Raw genomic sequence first — 24,975 nt, forward strand, 5'->3', positions numbered from 1 at the left:
CCCGGAAAAGGAGGACGCCTGGTCACCCTGTACTCACACAAAGGATCCCTGTTGTTCTTTACCCTTTGTGGAAGTTTTTGCCTTTCAGTATGTTGAGGGGAATAAAGGATGATAATAATAATAATAATAATAATAATAATAATAATAATAATAATAATTTTTATTTGGAGTATTTATACACTGCTCTTCGGCCACAATGGCTCTCAGAGTGGCTTACAATTTGTTAATTAGATGGTTCCCTGCCCTCAAGTTTACAGTTTAAAAAGACATGACACAAAAGGAGAAGGGAATGGCGGTGGGGAAGGGGACCAAGTCCAGCGGTTCTTCTCTTCCTCTTGAGGCCTGGAGCATGGCAAATGAATGGAGATAGGGCCCTTCTTCTGTCTCTAGGGCAGGCATGTTGGAGCTGGGCCTGCTGCTTCTCTTCCTATGTGGCCAAGGCAAATGGTGAAGGGCGCATGAGACTTGGAGGCTCTGATCCCTCCTTCCCCTCATCTTCCCAAACCCTTTAATGTAAAATTTACACATGGATTGAGTTGAATATTGAATCTACTTAAATAAACTTGTTCTAATGATGTTATTTCCTTATAATATGTTAAAATACAGTCAGCCCTCCTTATTTATTTATTTATTTATTTATTTAGAGTATTTATACCCCGCTCTTCAGCCACAAAGGCTCTCAGAGTGGCTTTCTTTCTTTCTTTCTTTTAATTAGACGTTTCCACAGATTTTTTATCCCCAAATTCAAGCATCCACGGCTTGAAAATATTCCCCCAAAAAGTATAAATTGCAAATAGCAAACCTTAATTTTGCCATTTTGTATAAGGGACACCATTTTGCCATGCCATTGTATTGAATTGGACTTATTTATTTATTTGCTTACAGTAATGGCTCTCAGCTTACAATGATTATTATTTTTAATGAGATGGTTCCCTGCCCTCAGGCTTACAATCTATAAAGAAACGACACAAAAGGAGAAGGGAATGGTGGTGCGGAAGGGGGATCAGGTCCAGCAGTTCTTCTTTCTCTCTGAGGCCTGGACCAAGGCAGATGGACTGGAGGGAGGGCTCTGCTTCTTAGTCCAGGCCAGGCCCAATGGAGCTGGGCCTGCATCTCTCCCTCCAGGGCTGGATTTTGTTATCCATGGATTTTGTTATCCACAGGGGGGAATCATAGAATCATAGAGTTGGAAGAGACGACAAGGGCCACCCAGTCCAAACATATGCCATGCAGGAACTCTCAATTGGATGCTTTGATTGAGAGTTCCTGCATGGCATGGGTTTGGACTGGGTGGCCCTTGTCATCTCTTCCAACTCTATGATTCTATGATCTCTGACAGATGGCCATCCAGCCTCTGCTTAAAGACCTCCAAGGAAGGCGACTCCACTACACTCCGAGGGAGTTTGTTCCACTGTCAAACAGCCCTTACTATCAGTAAGTTTCTCCTAATGTCAAGGCGGAGTCTCTTTTCCTGAGCTTGCATCCATTGTTCCGGGTCCTGTTCTCTGGAGCAGCAGAAAACAAGCTTGCTCCCTCCTCAATATGACATCCTTTCAAATATTTAAACAGGGCTATCATATCACCTCTCAACCTCTTCTTCTCCAGGCTAAACATCCCCAGCTCCCTGAGTCTTTGCTCATAGGACATGGTTTCCAGACATGGTTTCCTTCACCATTTTACTTGCCCTCCTTTGGACACGCTCCAGTTTCTCAACATCCTTTTTGAATTGTAGTGCTCAGAACTGGAGACAATATTCCAGGTGGGGCCTGACCAGAGCAGAATATAGTGGCACTATGACTTCCCTTGATCTAGACACAATACTTCTATTGCATTGGCCTTGTTAGCTGCTGCATCACACTGTTGACTCATGTTCAACTTGTGGTCTACTTGGACCTTACAGTTACAGCACCTTAGGCCAAACACATTGCAAAAATAACCCAGTTTGACATGGCTCTAAGTGCCCTGCCTCAGTGCTAGGGAATCCTTGGAATTGTAGTCTGTTGTGGCACCAGAGCTCTCTTTGACAGAGGAGGCTAAATGTCTCACAAAACTACACTTCCCAGAACTCCCTCACATTGAGCCAGGGCAGTTAAAGCGGTCTCGAACTGGGTTATTTCTCCAGTGTGTGTTTGGCCTATGGTGCTGTAACTAGTGCGAAAGGGCCTCAAGTCTGATCTCTGTTCAACAAGAAGGAGTTCTGGCTCCATTCTATGGAACCCTGGGATTTGTAGTTCGTCGTGGCACCAGAGCTCTGTGACGAGGAGCGGCTAAATATCTGAGGAATACTACGAATCCCAGAAACGCGGCTATTTCCTTCTTCGTCACTGCTTCACGGCGCATGCGTCGCTGTCTCAAGCCCCGCCCCTTTCATACCAACGCTGCCCTCTTGCTCTCTGCTCCTCCCTCGCGCTCTGAAATCGCCCCGACCAATCGCAGCGGTCGACTCCCTACGCCCTCTAATGACGTCACGCGCAAGTTGCGTTGATCGTCCTCCTCCGTCGACGCTTCCTATTGGCTGAAGGGCCTCCCTCGATCCCTTTTTAGAGGGGTGTGGCCAAGGGGAGGCGAAAAGCGCAGGCGCGCGCCCGCCTCCTTTCCGCGACGGGCCAATCAGGGGCCGAGTTGGTCCGTCAGGCGCCTCTGGGCTCCGCCCCCTTTTCCCCATCCTCCTCCTCCTCCTCCTTGTTCCCTGGGGCTGTGTCAAGATTAGAGTGGGCCGCCACCAACGTGGAGAGCGGAAGCTTCCCCTCGGAGCTCCGCCGCGTGAGGTAAAACCAGGAGAGCGAGGAGGAGGAGGAGGAGGGAGCGCGCGAGGCGACGGTTTCAGGGGATAAAGAGAGCAAGAAGCGGGCGTCGTTTTCGGGGAGGAGCCGGAGACGCCGGAGAAGGGACGCGCCTCGCTTGCCTCGGAGCCGGAACCGGTTTGAACCGGAGCGCCAGGAGGAGCCCAAACCATGGCCGAAACCGAGGAGCGGAGCTTGGACGACTTCTTCGCCAAGCGAGACAAGAAGAAGCGGAAAGAGAAGAGCGGGCGCGGGGGCGCCTCCTCCGCCTCCTCTTCCTCCTCGGCTCCTTCTTCCAACGCTAACGCCGCCGCCTCCGCCGTCGGAGGGACCGGGGGAGCCCGGCAGGCCGAGTCCGGAGGCTCAGGCGGGGCGGCCCACTCCAACCCCTCCAACGCCAACGCCAGGGCGGCCCACAAGGTGAGTGAGCAAGGGTCCCAGAGGGAGGGAGGGCGGAAAGGGGGCCTTCCCCGGGGCGCTTCCTGCCAACGTGGTGGCGGCGGCCCAGGGGCCGAAGGGAGGACCCAGCCTCTCTTCAGGCACTGGGTGAAAGGGCGAAGAAACACTACGGAGGCCATGGCCCAGAACACGCTTGGACTGAACTGACTGCCTTGGCTCAATGCTAGGCTAGCATCGTCATCATCATCATTATTACAATGTAATACACTTCTTCCTCCATATTCACTAGGGTTGGGGCACAAGACCCCCGTGAAAACACCACGTTTTTACCTGAGAGAAGGACACCTCTCTAGGAATCTCTGGGTCCTCCAGGGTAACTCTATGGTCAAAGTCCAACAGACACTGGCCACAGGACTGCACTAGAGGAGCTACAAAGGCCTCGTGGAGTATTCTCTCTAGGGATCTCTAGGTCTTTCAGTGCAACCTTTGGTTAAAGTTGGCCACAGAGTTGCTCTGGAGGACCTAGATGTCCCTAGAGAGAGCGATTTAATCAAACACAAGAACACTCAAGGAGGGAGGAGCACACATGTCAGTACATCTGAACGTTCAGGCAATAAAACATAGCAGGTGACCAATTAAAACTAACATTGGATAAGAGTCATGTAATGTCTGGGGATGCTTCCCAGAACGGTATGGTCTTTAACTCAGTATTGAGGTGGAAGCCCCATTAAATACTGTGGCATGGCAAAATGGCGTCCCTTATACAAAATGGGAACTGTAGCATTTGTGAGACATCTAGCCCTCTCTGTCTGAGAGCCCTGGTGCCACCATAAGCCACAATCCCCAAGATGCCCCAGCATTGAGCCAGGGCAGTTAAAGCGTTCTCAAACTGGATTGTTTCTGCAGTGTGTTCTGGGCCTAACTGGCTCCGCCTCGCCTCAGCTCCTCCTCTTCCTGTGCTGCCCAGTACTGACTCATTGCTCTGACTCCCAGTGAGGTCAGGAAGCATGGCTTCGGCAAGCTAGGCCACTGTGTTACTGAGTGACTCTTGAGCTGCTCCCTGGAGTAAGTACCACAGGGAGCCTTCTGAAAGCAATGCCAGAGATGGGCAATGAGGGTGGAGGTTTGGCCCTTCCCATAGCAGCAGTGTGGCACCTCTATGGGAAGAGTGTGGAGGATACCGTGGATGACCAAGAAGAGAAACAGGTGGGTTCTTGATCATGCCAAGGATGGCTAAATTGAGGCCGTCGTACTTTGGCCGCATCATGAGAAGGAACAACATATTGGGGGGGGGGGGGGAGACAAGAATGGTAGGAAAGGTAGAAAGTATTAGAAAGAGAGGAAGACTACATGCCAGAAGGTTTGACTCGATCATGGAGCTGGACTTGGAGGGAAATATCTCATCTACAGAGTCGCCATGATTCCAGGTTGACTCAAGGGCAGTTAACAAATGATTTCCAGAGGTTTTAATCGGGTTTTCCCTATAGTGGTTTTTAAAGAATTTGAGCTTTCTTAGTAATACATTTTTTTCACATGACATGGATTAAATAGCTCCAGGGTAAGGTTTTCACGCTCCCTTGAAATGATTTCCAGAAGCAGAACAGTGCTGGAATCGACTGAAGGCCTATCTGGAGCAGTATCCTGTTCCCATAAGGTTTAATGGATGACTTTAGGAAGCCCAGATGAAGATACAAGTACAATAGTATCCTCATGTTTCTGTTCTTCCCTAGAGGCATACAGCTTCCGGTACAGTCAAGAATAGCCTTAGCCTCCAGGAATTTGTCTAATTCCCTTTGGCATCAGCTATCACATCCTTGGGTAGTGCATTGTGAAAACTGTGTATGAAGTAGTAGTTCCTCAGTCTCCCACCATTTAATTGTAATTTTGGAGGAGTTGGAGGGGAAAAAAATCCAGGTTTTTTCTTCCATGAATTATTATTGTATCTGAACCATGTACCTACACTTAAACATGAGGTTGAATGTTGAATATATACGGTAGCAGCTCACAAGTTTAATAAAGGATGAATGTGAGTGAGGCACTTTTCACAAAGAACTGCTATGGGGGGGGGGATTCCAGTAGTATGGAGGAAAACCACTTCATCCATATTAGTCATCTTCTGTACATGGAAATGTGGGGAAATTAGTTCATTTCTATTTGCTAGAAGCAGCTGGGACGTATCGGGTTGCGGCTGCTAAAAGCTAATGTGTTGGGGAATCTGACTGCCCAGATGTCATACTTTGGCCTGAGCCAGCCTAACCAAGGGTGTGGGATAATGGGAATTGCTGTCTATCATCATTTGAGGGTTCATAACATTCCTTGTTTAAACAAGTCAGTCTTCAGAAGTCTTTGAGATGTGAGAATAGGAGAGGTAGTGTGTACTGACTCAGTGCAGGAGCTAGGCTCAGAGGTTGCCAGCGTTGTCACAGGGTGCATCGACATTGTAGAAATAATGGGGTTTTGCACCACTTTTAACTGCCATGGCTCCATCCTACAGAATTCTGAGATTTGTAGTTTTTTGAGGGACAAAGAGAAATTTAAAAATTTTGTAAAACTACAAATCCTGGGCTTCCATAGGATGGAGCTACAACACTTAAAGTGGTATCAAACTGCATTGCTTTTACAGTGAAGTTTCAGCCATAGGAGATTATCGGGCGGAGGGAAATCAGGGAAGAAAAGGGCATATTCCTGGCAAAATCAAGCAATCATGCTGAAGATTTTCAGATGATGTTGGGCTTATCCAGGACTTAACCCATGAAAATCCAGGAATGCTTTAGCAATAAACTATTCCTGCAACTTCCCAGTGACTGGTTTCTTGCTGGAGCATTCCTGGAATTTCCTGGGTTAAGTCCTCAATAAACATGATGTGTCTGAAAATCTTCAGCATAATCGCACGACTTTGCCAGGAGTATGCCTTTTACTCTCATCACACACACACACACACACACGGTCTCATAATCTCCATAGACTCAAGGGTATGGAGATCTCGAGCTCATGGGTGTCAGGCCTATGAGACAGCTCTATTTTTTCACTAGTGTTTGGTTTGATGTTTTCTCCCCTGGCACTGCTGGTTCTTCAGACCTTCAGTCTGTGTCCCAGCCACAACTGGATCCCTGGATTATGACATTATATATCCAACCCCATTTTCTTTAGCGTTTCTATCTGCACTGCCCATTCTTTTTTCAGGATTCTGCTTTTCCATCCCTTGACCACTCTGCTCCCATGTCTTCAGTTATCCTGACTTACCACTCTCCCTGCTTGCTGTTCTTCTTAGCATTGTTTGTAAGATCTTTTTCCTTCATCCTTTCCTATTTTCTCCACTATGTTTTCTTCAGTTTTTTGTTTTCACTATCTACACTTCCCCTAGGTTCTGTTTCTCAGTTTACATTTTGTGAACAGGCACTCTTCTTTCCTTCTTTTCCCTGTATCCTATCTCTCACTGTCCCAGCAGAGACCGTATTCTTTCTCTTTTCAGGATTACTCTGAACAGACAACAGCGATGGTGAACTTTTTAGAGACAGAGTGCCCCAAACTCAAAGGCATTCTGCACCAGGTGTTACCCAGTGCCTTGGGGTGATGGGAGTTCTGCCTTTGGGATGGGATTTTCCTGGAGACAGCTGAAGGCCCAAGAGGGCAGGGGGGGAGAGGAAGAAGAGGGGTGTGCCTGTTCCTCCTCTTTCCCCACTCTCCCAGGGCTTTAACTGTCTCCTGAGAGGCAGCTGAAGGCCCAGGAGGGTGGGGGAAGAGGAGGAACAGGCATGCCCCTCTTCCTACTGTTCCCCTGCCCTCCTGTCTCTCCGTGTGCCCTCAGAAATGTCTTCACGTGCCAGAGAGGGCATAGGTGCCATAGGTTCCTCACCACAGGAACAGGGTTTCTTTTGCATTTGTAGCAGCTGAGCCATTTGGGAACATTTTGCTGCTGAGTGATTCATTTCACAGCTGCTAGAATATTTATATTGCCTAAATGCCAAGAAGGCCCCAGATCCCTTCTGATCTTGGAAGTTAAGCAGGATCAGCCTTAGTTAGTACTTGTATGGGAGACCATTCAGGTATTGTTGGCTCTCTTTCAAAAGAAGGAACTTGGCAAAACCACCTCTGTGTATTCCTTGCTTAAGTAAACCCTATGAGGCAACTTGAACACACACACAGACCTAAATTAGTATTCTGCAATGAAAGATACATCCATCTGTTGAAAGCTTGTTCTTTTGCTAGTTTGTAAGTTAACTATCAGTAATTATGTTCTTGTTTCTCTGTGTAAAGAATAGACACCCTGGTAGGAGATACAGTTCAGCACAGTGTTTTCTACTAAAGTATATAGATTCTTTGTACCCTAGGCATATTCAGATTAATTGGCCATAAATTTGCTGATTTGCTGATTTAAATGTAATTGGATAGGTAAATGGGAATAGCTTTTTTTAAAAGACATCAGTTTGGATTCAGATATCCACTATATTCTATTAAATGGCAATGTTTCTTACCAATTCTCTCTCTCCTGTCTTCAGTCCTCTTTCTACAAACATGCTCCAGAGATTTAGCAGAACTGTTGGGCCCTTGAATCCAGGGAGTGTGTGACATAATGAGAGAAGCAGGCCAGGAAAAAATGCCTGAAATAAAGTATAGTATATTATCTTCATAAGAACCATAAAGAGGGTTTAATATCTTGGAAAGTGTACTCAAGCATAAATTCAAATTATAAAGTATTCATTATGCCGGTGTTTTCACAGTTTCTAGGCTGATCCAACCCAGTTGATGTTACTTAAAACCTCCAATATTAAGACTTCAAAATAACTTCAGTCATGCTTTTATTCCTATATGAAATTCATGAGTTGTTTCATATCACTGGAGAAATAGTGAAGCTACTTAAAAAGGAAAATGTACAAATAACCATATTAAAAAAACCAAGAAAATGCATATTCATTATAATGCATAATTGATTAATGTGTTCTTAAATGTACAGTAAAGTCTTCATTAAAATGCCTTCATTCACAGTCCTCATGTTTACATGTGTACACCACCAGCCTAGAATGAATAATAATAATATGTATTCCACTTTTTCACAAAGGAATCAAAGTGGGTTATAAATAAAACATCAAACAATTAGAAATTACAATTTAAACCCCCCAAAACCCCAACCCTCTCCCCAATAATCAAAACAGTGACCAACCCATAAAAAGAGATTAAACATAAAAAATATAAAACTATCCAATAGGAATATAGTAAAATTTCGGGCAGATTAGTGTAAGAAATGAGTCTTCCTCTAGAGGAGGGGGGACGGGGACGATGGTAGCAATCAATTTAGATATTGGTATCAATAGAGGTATCAATAGATGAGGGAGGCAAGTCTAATGGATCTAACCTAGTCTGGAAAGGCCTGCCGGAAGAGATCTGTCTTAATAGCCTTTTTAAAGACTTCCAAGGTGGTAATCTGGCGGATCTTGTCCGGCAGGTCATTCTAGAGCCTGGAAGCGTCTGATAAAGTCTTCTGGGTCACTGCTGAGAGTCTGGTCTTCTTAGGTTGTAGCAGATTCTTCCCAGAGGACCAAAGTGTGCGGGGGAGGATTATATGGAAGTAGGCCTTGCCACAAGTAGTCAGGACCCAAGCCATGTAGGGCTTTAAAGGTTAGAACCAACACCTTGTACCTTGAATACAGTTGGAACCCCTTATCCACAGATTTTTTATGCACGGATTCAAGCATTCACGATTTGAAAATATTCAAAAAAATATGTAAATTTCAAATAGCAAACTTTGATTTTCCATTTTGTATAAAGGGCACCATTTACTGTGTCACTGTATTTAATGGGACTTGAGCATCCACAAATGTTGTTTTCCACAGGGGCTCCTGGAACCAAACCCCAGCGGATAACAAGGACCCATTTTAGCAAAAACCAATAATAGATGTCCCTTTCTATTGCCTTAATGTCTGGGTCAATAAATATGCTCTTGGCTTATGCCAGATGACAGTGCTAGTCACAGGCAGGCTTCTGTGGAGAAACATTTTGAATGCCTTATTTAGAATGTTTTGAGGGGTGAAGGAAAACTCAATTTTAGTCCAGTGGTCCTGAACCTTCCTAATGCCGCGACCCTTTAATACAGTTCCTTCTGTTGTGGTGACCCCCAAACATAAAATTATTTTTGTTGCTGCTTTATAACTCTAATTTTGCTACTGTTTTCCAGTGGCATTAGGCGACCCCTGTGAAAGGTCGTTTGACTCCCAAAGGGGTCACGACCCACAGGTTGAAAACCACTGTTTTAGCCTATTGGGAAAGTGTCAGTAGTTCACAGTGAACATTCTAGTGACACCTGAAAAACTAAAAGTGTTATTTAGTATAAAGTTTTGTATAGTGCAGCCCACTTGATCAGAAGTGTGGTAGGGCTTTAAAATCATGCAAAGGCTTTTAACATTTAACACAATCATTTCATAACTTACTATGCTGTTCTAGCATAGTTGTGCCATGCCTAGTTCTGAGCTGAGAAATCAGTTTGCATATTCATTAAGTTGTTCTCCAAGGATAAAGATAGGTATACATCTTAATCATGTGGTGGGGGGGGGGTGTTTTAACACTTTTGGTATGCTTTGTGATTTTGCAGCAGATGGTATTCTGCTTCTGACACAGCAAAAGAAAAGGAGTATTGAAATCATGAGTTTGTTTTTTACTGTTATACAATCGTTCCATAGTTTACTGTTCTGGTTATCCTCTGTTACATAGAGGGGTACTGAAAATGAGTCTATATAATGTTCATGTCTTACAGGAGGAGGATGATTGGAAGGAATTTGAGCAGGAAGAAACAATTGATTACAGTGGCCTCAGAGTTCAATCCATGCAAATTAGGTATTACTCTTTTAAAAGTATACATTTGTTTTTTGAAGTACACTAATGCACATTCTGGTTGTAGTCTGATAGTCACTAACAGGCCACTACTTAGGGCCTGTCTCTGAAACAGACTTGCTGTTTAACAATTTCCATTTGTTCATACTAATTGAGATCATCTACTATATGCATTTCTTAACCATTCTCATTAAACATATTATTTAATATATAAAATATATTTGCTGTGTCTCTGTTTGGTATGGCTCATTGATGTTTCTGGAAGCAAAGACTTATCAAAATGAAAATGGAATACAGTTTGAGTAGTTTTTTGCACACGTGTGTGCATTCCTGTTTCCTTTTCTTACTACACTTAGCCTAGTATTACCTGTGTAATGTTCCTAAAAACAATTAAAAGCAACAAATATATTAATGGTTTAAAAATATATCTTTAAGTTAACATAGCAAAATATTGCACATGTACATACACATATATAATTAAATATAAATAATGCTGGACAATAATATGGTTATAAAATGGGTTATGGCAACTCAAGGGAGTCTTCTGTCTCCAGCAAATATCTTTCTAGAATAGAGAATTTGAATGGTGGCTTTCGGTTTGACCATGTTCATTTATGAATTCAATGAGGGGCAAGCACATTTCTCAAAAGGTGGCTTAAATGAACTGCTTTCACCCATTTCCTTTGCCACCTGCAAACTTATAGTAGTTTTATAAAAACCTTATACTCTAGTAAATTTGTTGACATTGGATTCCATCCTTTTGAGTGATGACACTCAGGCTTGGACACATTAATCAGAAATATAGTGTGCTTATGTATGCTGCTATATGTAAGAGATGGACACTATAATGCCTTCTGTTTTTCTGTCAGTGAAAAAGATGATGAAGAAGGTGAAAAAAGAGAAGAACCACGGGATAATAGTGAAGAACCAGGAGGGGGCATGGACAGATCATCAGGTCCTTGGAATAGATCTGCACCTACACAAATACCTGTTGTTGAAACTGTTGGTGAGTTTTGGTATAAGTTGTTTTAGTTGTACAGTCGACCCTCCACATTTGTGGATTTGACTATTGCAGAGTTGATTATTTGCAATTTTGATTCCTATGTTCTGTCTAGGAATCTCTAGGTCCTCTAGTACAACTCTGCCAGAAGTTGACCATAGAGTTGCACTGGAGGGCCTGGAGATTCCTGGACAGGTGTTCTCTCAGTTAAAAAGAATAGTGGTTTTTTTTAATTATTTGTGGATGGGGGTCCTTCACTCTTAACCCCAGCAAATGTGGAAGAACCACTGTATTAGGCCTTCTGTTCAAGTTTCGATTCCCTGTTCGGCCACGAAGCCCACTGGGTGACCTTGGGTGAGTCACACTTTTCTCAGCCTCAGAGGATGGCAATGGCAAACCCGCTCTCAAGAAACATGCCAAGAAAACCACATGAGCTTGTCTTAAGATCGCCATAAATCAGAAACAACTTGAAGGCACACAACACATACACAACCAAATAGCCCAGACATCTCAATATTATACAGTCGGCCCTCCCCATAGGTGGGCTTGTCTTCCACGGTTTTGAGCTTATGCAGAAGGCAAGCCCCAGCAGACATAATGAGGCAAGCATGCACCCCATTATTTTCTATGGGGCTTGAGCATATGCTCTTTTCCCCATACACGGGGGTGGGGGTGGTCTGTAACAGATTCCCTGCGTATGTGGAAGGCGAGCTGTATAACATGATTCACATAAATTAGTAGGATTGGTTTTCTGTTGAGAAAATAAAACCTGCAGAGGTTGCTTTAATGTTTTAATGTGAAGATTAGCATTTGTGACATTCTCTAGGCCAGTTGTGAGCAACTATCATAGGATAGGGGGATGCATTAGCCTTGCAGGAAAAAATGTTGCTCCAAATAGCCTCTAGAGGAGTGAGGGTGTTTGTTGTGTTTTTGCCCCCCAGAACTGAGAACGGGCCACTTCCTGTTTGTTTGTTTTTAAAGGCCCCTCCTGGGCCTAAAATGGCCAGAAAGCTGGTTAAAGTGTAGTGAAAATGCCTCCTAGAGGTCATTTGGCGGGTCTTATTATTTTTACCCTGGGGTGCCACAAAATAGCACTGTGAACTAAGAATGGCCACATTTTGCCCACCTTGTAACCTAGACAGTTCATTGTATGGTAATATGTTGCTGTTGCTTCCATAATTTCTCATACTTGAATCTGGAGGCTTTTCATTTCATTTTACTCTCTTTCAATATCTAGTGCAAAAAGAAATCATAACATTTTAGCAAGCAGAGATAACAGTCTAAGACTGCTGCTTCTTGTTGTCTTCATAGTATCCGTTACAGTACTTGTATTTGCCTGGCAACAGACATGATTACACTTTTTTCCTATGCTCCAAATAAGCAAGATGTTTTTCTTACGTTTGCTCTACATCTTGGACTTACACATTACTCATGAATAATACTTCAAAAATTAGAACATGATCATTCTTAAAAGCTCTTCTGGTTGCTGTCTTGAGAGACACTGCTTGCATTCAGACTCATACAAATCCCCACCTTTCCACTAGTTAAAGAAAATTGGAATTTTAGGCAGATTGTGAGAAGCCACATTTTCTACTGTCTCATATCATTTATTGACTGGTATACAAAATATGGGAACCATTTTGTTCCAGCAGTCAGCAAAACAAATTTTCATATAGTTTATTTGTTAGAGTAATGCTTCTTCTAGTTAAGAGTGTGTGTCAAATCAACAAGGAGAAAACTGCTGCCCCAAGGCTTTTTTTCAGGTTGTCTGTCTTGTCAGATTCCTTCACTATTTGAATGGTGTGCAGGTCACCCCTGCATTTTAAATAAGCCAGTTTTGGAGTTATCTGCCATTTTGGGCAGTCTGTGCAGCCCCTGGAAAGGGATTGGCTCTTTTAGACTGAATAGCTTTATTCAGATCAGAAATTTAGTACAGTGGTACCCCGGGTTACGAATATAATTCGTTCCGCGGCGCCGTTCGTAACCCGAAAGATTTCGCAACCCGAAAAGCCATAGCCGCTAGCGCTGAAAGCCGCGATTTCGTGCGAAAAAGCGCCGAAAAGCACCAAAAAATTTTTCGTAACCCGAAACAGTTTTTTCCTATTTATTTTTTTCGTATCCCGGAAATTTCGTAACGCGGTGATTTCGTATCCCGGGGTACCACTGTACTCAGATTAAAAATGTGCCAAGATGAGCCTGAGGGAAATCTTTCCCATCTAATTATGCATGAATGTTTTTAAAGTATTCTCTCTGTTATTTGCAGAAGCCCCAGAGCCAGTGCAGTCTGGTGGGGTATACAGGCCACCTGGTGCAAGAGAAAGCAGGACACGAAAAGTGCCACAAGGACCTCCCGAGATATATAGTGATACACAGTTTCCATCATTGCAATCCACTGCCAAGCATGTAGATACTAGAAAGTAAGTATGGTAATAGCATTCTGCACAGTTAACTTATAATTGCTTCCCCTTGCAACAACTTCTTTAAAACTTTATAATCTTATCCTTTCTAATAAAGTCATATTTGTGGTATGATTTGCACCAGACAAATTGGTTTTAAAGTGCAAATCTGTTGTTTTCAGCAGTCTGTGGATTATACCTCCACTAGTTTGATTAAGAGGCTGTCTTTAAATGATACTGCTGTTATGGGAAGATGTTCAGAGGGATGGGATGGTAGAATCATTTGCTCCTAATGCCTCATCACAACCCTATATTGGTGGTAAATTCATTTTGCCACTCGCAGGACCTAAGCACTTTTCTTAACAGAATAAACAAGTTTTGCTTTCATTTTGTTCCTGAGAGATAGCTTGCTTTGCTAAACAAGAACTAAAACTTTATTCTAAAGATAGACAAAACCAGAACTAAGTATGTTGGCAAAGATATTTTACAATAGATTTCTCACAATCTCTCACTAGTCCTGAAATTGTGACTGAGATCCTGAGAGCTGCTTTAGGTATGCCCAAGACCTTAAATGTGCTCAGTGGAATCCTTTTCTTTGAACACCACACACCACCTGTGCTGTGCTGCATTCACAAGTGGATGCTTATTATGAAGTAATAGTGACTCAAGAAGCATAAGTAAGTGTGCAGTTCTTTGCACTTAGTGCTGTGCTTCAGACAGCTGCTAGATATATTATTTTGTAAGGTATTAATTTATTCATATTTGTTCATGCATTATTGCAATATTCAGGCTTCTGTGGGATTCTGAATTAGTACGATTGCTTATGGCCATAGTGCAATGAACTGTCCACTAGCTCTTACCATAATGACTTTGTGCATTTGAACAGAAGACCCCAGTTCTGCTACTGACAAGGCAAAAGCAATTTGTGAAATAGCACTAGGACTCCTTCCAAAAAACCCCAAAACAACAACAATGTGCTGCCACGCAGAAGACCTTGGTTGTACCTACAGTAGCTCCCTGGATTGTGCCCTATAATTTGTTCCAGTCTGCCATGGAACTTTACAAGAAAAACAAGGGTCCTTGAATTAATATTACTGAGGGGCAAGTGTGTGTAAGACACTTACTGATTACATTTATTTTCCCTTAGGGATAAAGAAATGGAGAAGAGCTTTGAAGTAGTAAAACACAAAAATAGAGGTAGGGATGAGGTTTCAAAAACACAGGCAACTAAACTCCAGCTAGACAACCAATATGCTGTGCTTGGGAATCAGTAAAGCTGCACACACATTACAATTAAGGAATGGTTATTTGATACCCTTCCAGTCTTAAGGTAATTAATCTACATCTGTTATGAACATGCCGTCTTATTTCTGCTGGATCTACTGCAACGAGTGCAGACTACTTTGACGTAAGTGATTGGCACTTAATTTGGTACTCCTGACTTTCTTCTTTGGATATGAGGGAATTAAATGTAAATGGTCAAACAAGAATCCCCATTGTTTTGATTACTCTACAGCCAGTGGTTATTTCAAATTTTTTTATGTTCAGATATTGAGCCTTCGTAAGGGTTGACTACCTCAGACTTGCTGCACTCATTGTGGACACCATGTGGATCACAACTTCTGGAAAAGGTTACAACTCTTTAGTGGCCACCTGAAACCAGCTCTACTGGAGTCCTCTAAGAAATCTGCAGAAGTCGGCCATCTTGGTTCTGATTTATTATAAATGACAAATTTAAGTGACCTTAAATGAGCAATTTGTCCTTTGCCCCCATTTATTGCATCATTTCATATGTAGCCATAACTTACTAGGAACCTCTAGTGTATGCCACTTTCAAAAATATGCAGTGTAGTGTTGCTGTAGTTTACCAGATTCAGTTTGGGTTATCAGAACAGAACATACATGCACATCAGATAGAAAATATAGGGATGCTTGTCTGTTTATATCAACTGGTTTCACCTATGTTTCATTTTTAAAATGCCTCTCCTAGCTTCAGAAAGTGCAGTATAGTTACGTAGCAGCATGGACTATGCAGGTTGTCCATACTTTTCTTTTTCTTTACTGGATTTCAAGTGACTGCAATATGTGTAGTTTGCATTCAGTGGTCCATAAATAAATGTTTGTGCTCCACTTGAATCTGGAGCTTATTCTTGAAAAAAAACAACTCATGCAGTATACTTAGCCTTAACAGTGTTTTATGGCAAGTATCAGCTGTTGGTCGCACACACTATTGTATTTGCAGGATGGATGTAATTACATGTCTAGTGAAAGATAAACTCTTGTGGTTTCACTAGTTGAAATTAGGAACTATTTTGAGAATAAGGTGTTGTGCTTAATGGCATGTTCCTCTGCTGCCCAAAGATTGAGCGACAATTTCAGATATGTCTGTCTTTCACCAGCTATGTGATCATTTATTTGGAAAGATACAAAATATACTTGTATGCTAAGATTAGTCCTATATTGTACTGTGTGATATTGACAGTGAATACTAGTAAACCCAACTCCCAAGTGTCTCTTGGAATGTAGAAGGTAATTGTATCTGTTTTTTTCAGCTCACCTGATTTGTCTTTTAGTCAGTGGTGTTAGGTATCTTGGAGAGTCCAGCCATTTTCTGGAGTTTTGAGCAGGAATTCAGATGTTATGAAAGTGCTTAGTTTTGTCACATGGTTGAGCACTTATATAATGTGATACCTGCACCATTGATGGCTGGCTGTGATAAGAAATCATTGATTTAATGAAAAGCAAACTTCCTTTCATCTCAATATGGCATTGGCTTTATCCATAAAGAGTTTTTTTGAGAGAAGTCACTGAAAAATTGCCACCTTATAGAGATGTAAAGACAAGCCACTGGATGTCCAGAACATTGGAAGTAAATCTACAGTTGACACCATTCAGTTGTGTATCTTTCCTGAAAGTGTCTCTTTGCCAACAAAATATTTACAGGGTATTAAAGCTAAAGAACTTTGATTATGTGGAACTGCATGTCGCTTGAAGACACTGCAGAGACTTGCAATTTTAAATCCCAGCTTTGGCATTTTATTAAGGCTATTGCACATAAATCAAGTTTTAATATACTGGATGATAGGCAGAGAACCTGTTCTTTGTATTTTATCTTGGGCATAGCTGGCAGAGCAAGATAACATTGTAACATTAATAAATACAATAAAGGATGTGCTTCTGGAGTCTAATGTAACGTTGTGATGTCATACATCATTTAGACTAAGCATGGCAAAGGTAATATGTGATCATGATGAAAAGTGGTGTTTCAGTTTTATGTCCATTACAAGGGAGTAAGTCCTGTTGGACTCAGTGGGGTTACTTGGCTATTCACTCTAAGGATAGGTTGCCCTTTGTTAGTGTGATATAGCTTAGCTGGTCACTGTCTGCCTCACCTGCATATACCATCACTAGTAAGGACCACAGGTTAATGTAAACTGACAAATGAATTGATTTCTTGCTTTTTGTGTGGACACAATGCTGAGATGGTTGGTTAATCATACTAGAGCAGTTCTCACCTGATGAATCCAGTTTGACACTCTTTAGAAGCCCTAGATTTATTGCAGAGAAATCTTCACTTTGGGGGGGAAAGTTTTATGGAAATACTAAGCCACTGAATTATTTGAGTCACTGAAGGTTTTATACACACAAGATACCACCTATAAAATGCATGACACAATGTTCTTTTTATACTGCTGAACTGTCCTTTCAGGACCGTGTAGTCCTATTAAGTTTGAGCTTACATGCATATGGGTGGTAAATGTCCATTAGCATTGTCTGAGGTATCTGCTGAATCTTAAAATATACTTAACTACTTGCCAATATGATAGCATACATGCCATAGTAAACTGCTCTACAGTTTGGGATCCAGATGCTTGTAGAAAGACAAAGGAGCATAACTTTACCTGGAGAGCAAATCAAGAATGCAAACAGGGTTCAGAATTGTTAATTTCATTACTGATAAAAATTTCAAGTGATATTTGGTTGTTAATGTAAAGAAGGCACTTTGAGATTCAGAAGAGCAATGATAAGCAGTATCTCTGTCTCTGAAATCAAAGGTATTACTGGAATCTGTGCAGCATTGGCTTTCTCAGATTAGTTACCTCTTCTGTTAATAGACGTGAAGACTGAAATGCCTTTGACAGTAGCACACAACACATCTGGAACTGGCCATACAAATCTTTAGGTTTATCACTGAACTGAAGCTTTTAACAGTTCATGCCACATTGTCTTGTTCAAAACAGAAGTAATAGTTATACTGTGGACCTCTACAAGCACATGAAAGCCAGCTTCAGACAAAGGAAAGTGAGGGTCAGCTAAGACAGGCCTAAATGAAGTAAGTGAAAATGTTAATAACATAACAAGGAACACATATTGAAACAGAGCTTGTTTGTTGAACAGCCTTTTTATTCCAAACATAGATGGGTCATTTTTAATGCCCCTCTGATACTACGTATCAATGATGAGAGCCTGTGATGTTCATTCTCAGAAAGCAGTAGGTGTGTCAGAGAACCTTTACATCATTTTCACAGGCTTCTGTACAAATGCAATGATGTGATTGCAATGCAGGCCCTACACAGATGTTGTAACAGCAGTGTCTATATCCAGCAGGGAATCATAATTAGCTCACACCGCTGATGTACCTGCTCCATAGCTGTATTTTTGGGAATCACATTCAAATAGCAGGGTCTAGATGTATAAGACACAGTGTGTATTGACCCACTCAGCACATTATTACTTCCAGGGCTTAGGGTCTTGACATACAGAAATGCCCAGTCAGATTTGACTGCAGGTGTTGGTTGCAGTTAGATTGTTTCAGTACTGAGTCTATCGCCACCATTCAGGCTCTACAGTCAAAGTTGTGTCTATATAGACAGTGTTGTCCGTGTACACACACACACACACACACACATTCTTCAGTGGGACCTGTATATGCTGTGGCCTTAGATTGCTATTATCCTGATATCCATATTATACTTGAGAACTTTGAGTGCAGAAAGTAATGTTAAAAGGTGGAAACTAAATTTGCATTACTGTTGATGTACAGTGCCTAAGCCTAGCTAACGAAAGAGATGGCCAATTTGATTGCTTTCAGAAACTCCTTTTTTGACAAGGCAGGATGAATTCCAACTGCAAAAATGTACATCATCTTGAATAGGCTTATCTTTATACAGTTCATTTACTAAAGAAGCCAGCACAATGAAAGCTCAGAGTAAAGGTTAAATGAAACGTCTACAGTACGACTAAGAGGTTCAAGCTTTTAAAAATTATACCCAAAAAGAAAAGTGGCAATGAATGGACTTAACTCCCTCCCCAAAGTGATGCCATAAAAATGTAATGGTTTAGGTGTAACACTGCATTGTAATATGATGTCTGAAGCAAGATAAGATATGAACAGAGAAAGTGCAGATGATAATTGTACTATCTTCTGAGAAGAAGATAGGTATTTGAGGTGGCAAATATAAGGCTCTTTTGCCCAGTTGTTTACATTAAACAAATATAACTAAAATAAGAAGCTATTATACACACCTAATAGAAGGAGGTGACAATTCTGGACTGGACTCCTTTCAGATTGCTGGTATGTATGGATCTTATCTTAGATACTCAACAGACTTCCTGCATGTAAAAAATCCAATACAGAAAAGGAAGCACCAAGTCTGCCCTGCTATGTACTTATTAAATGAATCGAGTGCTCTCATAGGATTTTACTCCAATGACAAGCTGAGGTGGTAAAGGATGGAGTTCTGCCATTTCTGTCAGATATGCAGAATAGCTCAATTGGGGAGAAGAAAATCTTCAGGATTATATCAAAGCACGTATGAACCTATATCACCTTTCTGTGAGATGGATAAGTAAATGGAATGTTTCTTAATTGCAGAATCAGCACAGTGAACTTTGCTGGTATAGATCATTCACATCTATTGAAATGTTAAAAAATTAAAACTAATCCAAGAGCAGGTCCATCTATATAGATGAAGAAAACATATTCTGTTCTAAGTAATGGTATAGGAAAGAATTGAAGTCTTGCTGTGCCTCAGTAATCTAGGTTGTAAAAAGAATATTTCCCTACCTCACAGGGGTGTTGTGAGGCTGACTTCATTGTTTGTAAAATGCTTTTGAGGTGTTTTTTTCCTGATTGGAAGGTGCTATAGAAGTGCAAAACATAAATAATCAGCTGACACCTTATGGCTGATTTCATCAAAAGAAAATGTTGAACTTAGTTTTCATTATAGTATTTTGCTACTACTATAGAAAGTGTCTTTACAAAACATTATTTAAATGTATGGATCATGTAACAATGGACTTTACAAGAAAGCATGGTTGAGTTTTCAATCTTTATGCATCCCTTTCTGGTTTTTATGTGATTAACTGTGCAGATCTAATTGTATTAACAAGGTTTTTGGGTTTTGCATGGAACATTAAGATCAACTATCATTTTTGTAAACTCCCTGGATGAAATAAAGTTATGTTCACACCGTTTGTTATCCCATTTGTGTGAGTACCATGAATGTGTTTTATAAAGGTACTGACCTATCTTTATGATTATGTCTAAGTTATGTGAGTGCTTAATGCCTTTTTTTTTCCCTTGAAAAGTAGTCATCAATTTTGTACCTGTGAGTACTGTTTAAAAAGGTAAAATACTGATGAGCAGCTCTGTAAAGGAGGAGTTAGATTCAGGCATTTGTACTTTCTTCCGACAAAGCAGATGAATCTTGTGTTCTTCCTGTTGTTGAATACATGGCAATGGCCTGATCTAAAAGCAAGCCATTCTAAAGCAAGAAGGGAGAGTGACTTAAATCAAGTTTCCATTTGCAGTACTTCCTTATAAAGAAAAGTGCATGCTAGCTAATTAAACACAGAGCAAATAAATCTTACCAGAAATAGAGTATGTCTAGAATTTTGGAAAATAACAGTAAATACAGCATTTTGCTTATAGCTTGTCTCATATTTGATTAGCATAGCTCACAAATAATTAAAGCAGATTGCACTGAGAAAAAATTCCCCCACTCCATGTGATGGACCTGCATGCACATTCAAGGTAAGCATGCTTTCTTTCTGTTGGCGGAATATAAAACTAATCATACAGATACAGTAGCAGACATCTTGCAATGTATGATGACCCCAGAACTAGGACTGGGTAGAGTTGGCTCATAGATATTTTTCCATCTTTCCCTGGCAATGTGCTGATAGAGATGGCACCCCTAAGGTGCATGTTTTTAAATGCTTTCACAAAAAAGGGGAAGAAGTGGTTATAGTTCTCTGTGGGTATACCAGGCTATGTGGCTGTGTTCTAGAAGAATGTATTCCTGGTGTTTTGGCTGCATCTGTGGCTGGCATCTTCAGAAGGGGGAAGATGCCTTCCAAAGTTGTTAGACACAATGTTGAAGTGGAATATCTTTTCCTGTAGCTTGAATCCACTGCTCCAGGTCCTATTCTCTGGAGCAGCAGAAAACAAGCTTGCACCATCCTCAATGTGACATCTCTTCAAATATTTAAACAGGGCTATTATATCACCTCTTGACCATCTCTTCTCCAGGCTAAACATACCCAGCTCCCTAAGTCTCCCCTCATAAGGCATGGATTCCAGACCTTTCACCATTTTGGTCGCCCTCCTCTGGACAGGCTCCAGCTCAACATCCTTTATGAACTGTGATGTCCAGAATTGGACACAGTGTAGTACTTACATTTCTTTGTTTTGAAATTAATTTTGTTAGCTTTGGCCCAGCTTTCTAATCATTATGAATTCTGATCCTGTCCTCTGGAGTATTACCTATTCCTCCTAATTTGGTGTCATCTGTAAATCTGACAAAACATCCCTCTTATTCTTTCACCCAAGTCATTGATAAAGATGTTGAATCCAAATTGCTCTCGGTGGCACCCTCTGCAGAGCCAGTTATTCACATCCACTGTTTTCCTCCCTCTTTCTGGACCATGTGCTCCAACTGGGAGATGAGAACCTATGCATCCAGCTCTTTCAGCTTCCTACCCAGAGCCTCATAATTCCTTATATTCTGAAGGCTGTGCCTTGCAGTAGCATTGGTTCCTATATGAACCAAAAGGAAGGGGTAACAGTCAGTAGGCTTGACAAGTCTTGTCGGCCTCACTATCAATGAACTTTTGCTCCAAGGAGACACTCCTCTAAAGACATCTTGTCCGGCTCACAAACTGATTGAGTACCCCTCAGCAAGCAGACCACCACATGCCACTGCCAAGGCTTAGCATCAGGTATTCCCTGTGCTGATTCTAAGAAGGTCTCCTTCACTTTCTCTGAGGACTGTCCCTGCTGCTCTTCCTCATCATCCCTTATAAGGCAGAGAGCTTCAAATCGGTTCCGTAGCTGCAAGCTTGCAGAACAATCCCTAGCTTCCCTACACTTGTGTGCCACATTCCTTCAACTGTCTGCCTCCTATGTAAGGGAACTGAATTCCTCCCCAGAAACTTCCTGTGTGTGCTCCCCATCCTGGACAGTCTGTTCTGCTCTGTCTAGGAAAACCTCTTGCTCCCTACCCAGGTCTCCAGTTCCTATACTTTCACTTCCTACAGGGCTACCAACCTGCACCTGGTGCAGGTGAAGTTACCCACATCCATTGACAACACAAACCTACCACAACTGATGCAGGTGACTGCAGCAGCACCCTCGCTATCTATGTTCAATAGGCTTAAGTAGGCACTGAAACAGGACTCTCTGCTTCCCCTTCAAACTCCCCCACTAAATACTACTGTTTTCCAAGCATACAGTGGTGCCTCGGGTTACGAAAATAATTCGTTCTGTGGCCGCTTTCGTAACCCGAAAAGCCTTCGTAAGCCGAAAACCCATAGGCGCTAATGGGGAAAAAAGCCGCGGCTCTGCCGCGGCTCCATTTAAAATAGCGCCGGAGTTTTTTCGTAACCCGAAAAAACTTTCGTAACCCGAAACAATAAATCCCTATGGGATTTTTTCGTATCCTGAAAAATTCGTAACCTGGGTATTTCGTATCCCGAGGTACCACTGTATTTGCCAAGCTCCAGAGCCTGAGACTGCAGCTATATAGGAAAGTTATTGAGTGCTAGCTCCTCCCCCAGAAAAGTCTTTTGTATATGATGCAAAAGCTGTATACCTCCCATTTTAAGGTTTATATACACATCATTCCAATTTTGTAAAGGTATTTGAGCAATCCTGAAAAGGACTTCCATGTTTTAGATAGGAAACTGTTCTAGACATCCTTTTGTCTGCACCTAGCTTCCCTCTACACTAGGGAAGTGAGCTGCCTCATCAGTACCCTAGGATACATCACAAAACACTGGCAAGTTCAACTGATGCTGAAAACTACAGGGTTGCTTGTGTTCTAAACTAGTACTTACAAAACCTAAGTTTGAAACACAATTCCATTTGTCACCATCAAGAAGAATGCTTATTTCTCTTCTTAAGAAGAAACATACCACAAAGAGGCAGATGAAAATAACATTCCATCTGGATTATATCCCCTAACATGGCAATCACCAACAGTCCCAGGGGAAGAAATATGAAAGAGGCAGACATTAGAGGTTTCTGGTGGGCTCTGTTAAAGGGAATGGTTTTTAATATTTTGACTATTTTTTTAGATGTTAAACTGCTTAGAGAATTAAATACCAGACCACAGAGCCCCTATCAAGTGTGTGCTAAAATTTGGTTTTAAATGCAAGGAGAAAATCTGAAAAGGAACACACAAAATACTACAGGAGCATTTAATGACCTTTTTATATTGAAAGAAAATTAATATAAATAGAAATAGAACACGCATATTTAAAAGGAGTACAGTCATATCAGTGCATTCTGAATCGCTTTACTGTGTGTGTTTCTTCAGGAGCTTTCCGCTTTTGAGATGATCCACTTCTGTGTTCTTTTCCATTCTGAAGATAGGCAGCAGCTTCTGGCAAATGATAGTTTTCCATTGGCGGTGGTAACTCCTTTAAAAAAATGGTTTAATCATTAAAGATTCTTCTGCAAGGACTAGTTTGTTGTGTGCTTCCAAGTTATTGTTGACTAATGATAACCCTAAGTAATTACATTTTAACAACGAGCTCATTTGGGAGAAAAGTGGGATATAAATGAATAAATTTCTGTTGCTCTGAGCCTCCTTAAATACATTATCAATATGCACATTAAGACCAAATGGTTTGAGTTTTTAATATTCAATGTTTAGCCTCAGATTCTTTAGCTGACATTTCTCTTTTCACACTTACTAATTTAATCTCCCTAACAACATGTTGCCTCACTCCATATTTCACTACTGTCAGAGCTGTTGTTGGCTGTTGGTGTTTAAAAGGAAATAGTGTTTAAAGGGCAATGGAGAAAGCACCTTATGACTGAATAACTTTCTCATATTGGAAAATCAAGTTTTAAACTATCAAATTAGTGATGTATAAAACTTCATCACCATAATCCACAATGCAAATAGTAAAAGAGATTTTAACTATGCACAAGCTTTTCCTCAAACCACTGAATGGTAAAGTCCGCACGGAAAAAAACAAACATCCAGCATTCAGAGGTAATATATTACAACCCTGACATTTCCAGATACATAATTTTTCTTTAAATGTGTTACAGAAGTTGTATTATTCCACTGGTATGCAAACCTGTATAAGGTAATCAGCAATGTATTCTGGCCTAAGGCAGTTCACGCCTTGATGAGCTGCTTCTCCAACATCAATTCTTATATCCTCTGGCTTCAGTTTATTGAAATCAGCAAAAAGATGAGTCACTTCTCTAAAGTGAGGAGGAGAATGAGCAGGAAGCACCTATAGATTCAAATACATAAGAAATTCTAGTTGACTTCCACTTAAATAAGTCTGCCCCTTGCCCCACCTGCATGTATTTTCCTACTATCAATCCCCAGCTGAGTCTTTTTTAACTCAAAAGCCTAAGGCATAGTTAGTCTCTGATAGTGTGTGATAATTATGAAAAGGATGAATGTCAGACTCTGGGAGAAATGCCTACAAAACAGTAAAAAAGAAGACACAAATACAACATTAACAAAAAAATTGGAGACCTACAGTGGTGCCTCGGGTTACGAAATTAATTCGTTCCGCGGCCGCTTTCGTAACCCGAAAAGCCTTCGTAAGCCGAATTGCCATAGGCGCTAATGGGGAAAAGCCGCGATTCCGTGTAAAATAGCGCCGAAAAGCACCAAAAGTTTTTTCGTAACCCGAAAAAACATTCGTAACCCGGAACAATAATTCCCTATGGGATTTTTTTGTATCCCGAAAATTTCGTAACCTGGGTATTTCGTATCCCGAGGTACCACTGTACACAGCACACTTTGTGTTTCATTAGGAACCAGCTGCACCAAAGCTGTATAGGAGGAACAAACTGCTTTATCCTCAAGTAAATTATCACTAGATCCAACTAGACTCAATGGGTCAAAAGGGGAGAGAATCACATACAGTGGTGCCTCGGGTTACAAAAATAATTCGTTCCGCGGCCGCTTTCGTAACCCGAAAAGCCTTCGTAAGCCGAATTGCCATAGGCGCTAATGGGGAAAAGCCGCGATTCCGTGTAAAATAGCGCCGAAAAGCACCAAAAGTTTTTTCGTAACCCGAAAAAACATTCGTAACC

At 41.5% G+C, this 24,975-nt stretch overlaps 2 protein-coding genes across 4 annotated transcripts in view; one reads left to right on the forward strand and one right to left on the reverse strand.

Annotated features, from left to right (window-relative positions):
* The first annotated feature begins 2,676 nt into the window (after positions 1–2,676).
* CDV3 (CDV3 homolog) lies at positions 2,677–19,880 on the forward strand. 2 transcript variants are annotated; one of them, XM_042473582.1, is made up of 5 exons: positions 2,677–3,203; positions 9,931–10,010; positions 10,877–11,013; positions 13,271–13,424; positions 14,551–19,880. In XM_042473582.1, the coding sequence occupies exons 1-5, from the start codon at positions 2,955–2,957 to the stop codon at positions 14,675–14,677; spliced, it is 747 nt and encodes a 248-aa protein (XP_042329516.1). In that variant the 5' UTR covers positions 2,677–2,954; the 3' UTR covers positions 14,678–19,880. The 2 variants fall into 2 exon arrangements, with proteins under 2 accessions (XP_042329516.1, XP_042329517.1); XM_042473583.1 differs by having other exon boundaries at positions 14,952–19,880.
* A 3,221-nt stretch (positions 19,881–23,101) lies between these two features.
* Positions 23,102–24,975, reverse strand: part of TOPBP1 (DNA topoisomerase II binding protein 1) — a 46,745-nt gene continuing 44,871 nt past the window's right edge. For both annotated transcript variants that reach the window (XM_042475693.1, XM_042475692.1), the window contains 2 exons: positions 23,997–24,158; positions 23,102–23,327 (listed from right to left, as the gene is read on the reverse strand). In XM_042475693.1, coding sequence (XP_042331627.1) covers positions 23,184–23,327; positions 23,997–24,158 — 306 coding nt within the window. In that variant the 3' untranslated portion in view covers positions 23,102–23,183. The remainder of the gene's footprint in view (positions 23,328–23,996; positions 24,159–24,975) is intronic.

This window comes from Sceloporus undulatus, chromosome 6 (genome assembly GCF_019175285.1).
Source record: "Sceloporus undulatus isolate JIND9_A2432 ecotype Alabama chromosome 6, SceUnd_v1.1, whole genome shotgun sequence".
NCBI lineage: Eukaryota > Metazoa > Chordata > Lepidosauria > Squamata > Phrynosomatidae > Sceloporus > Sceloporus undulatus.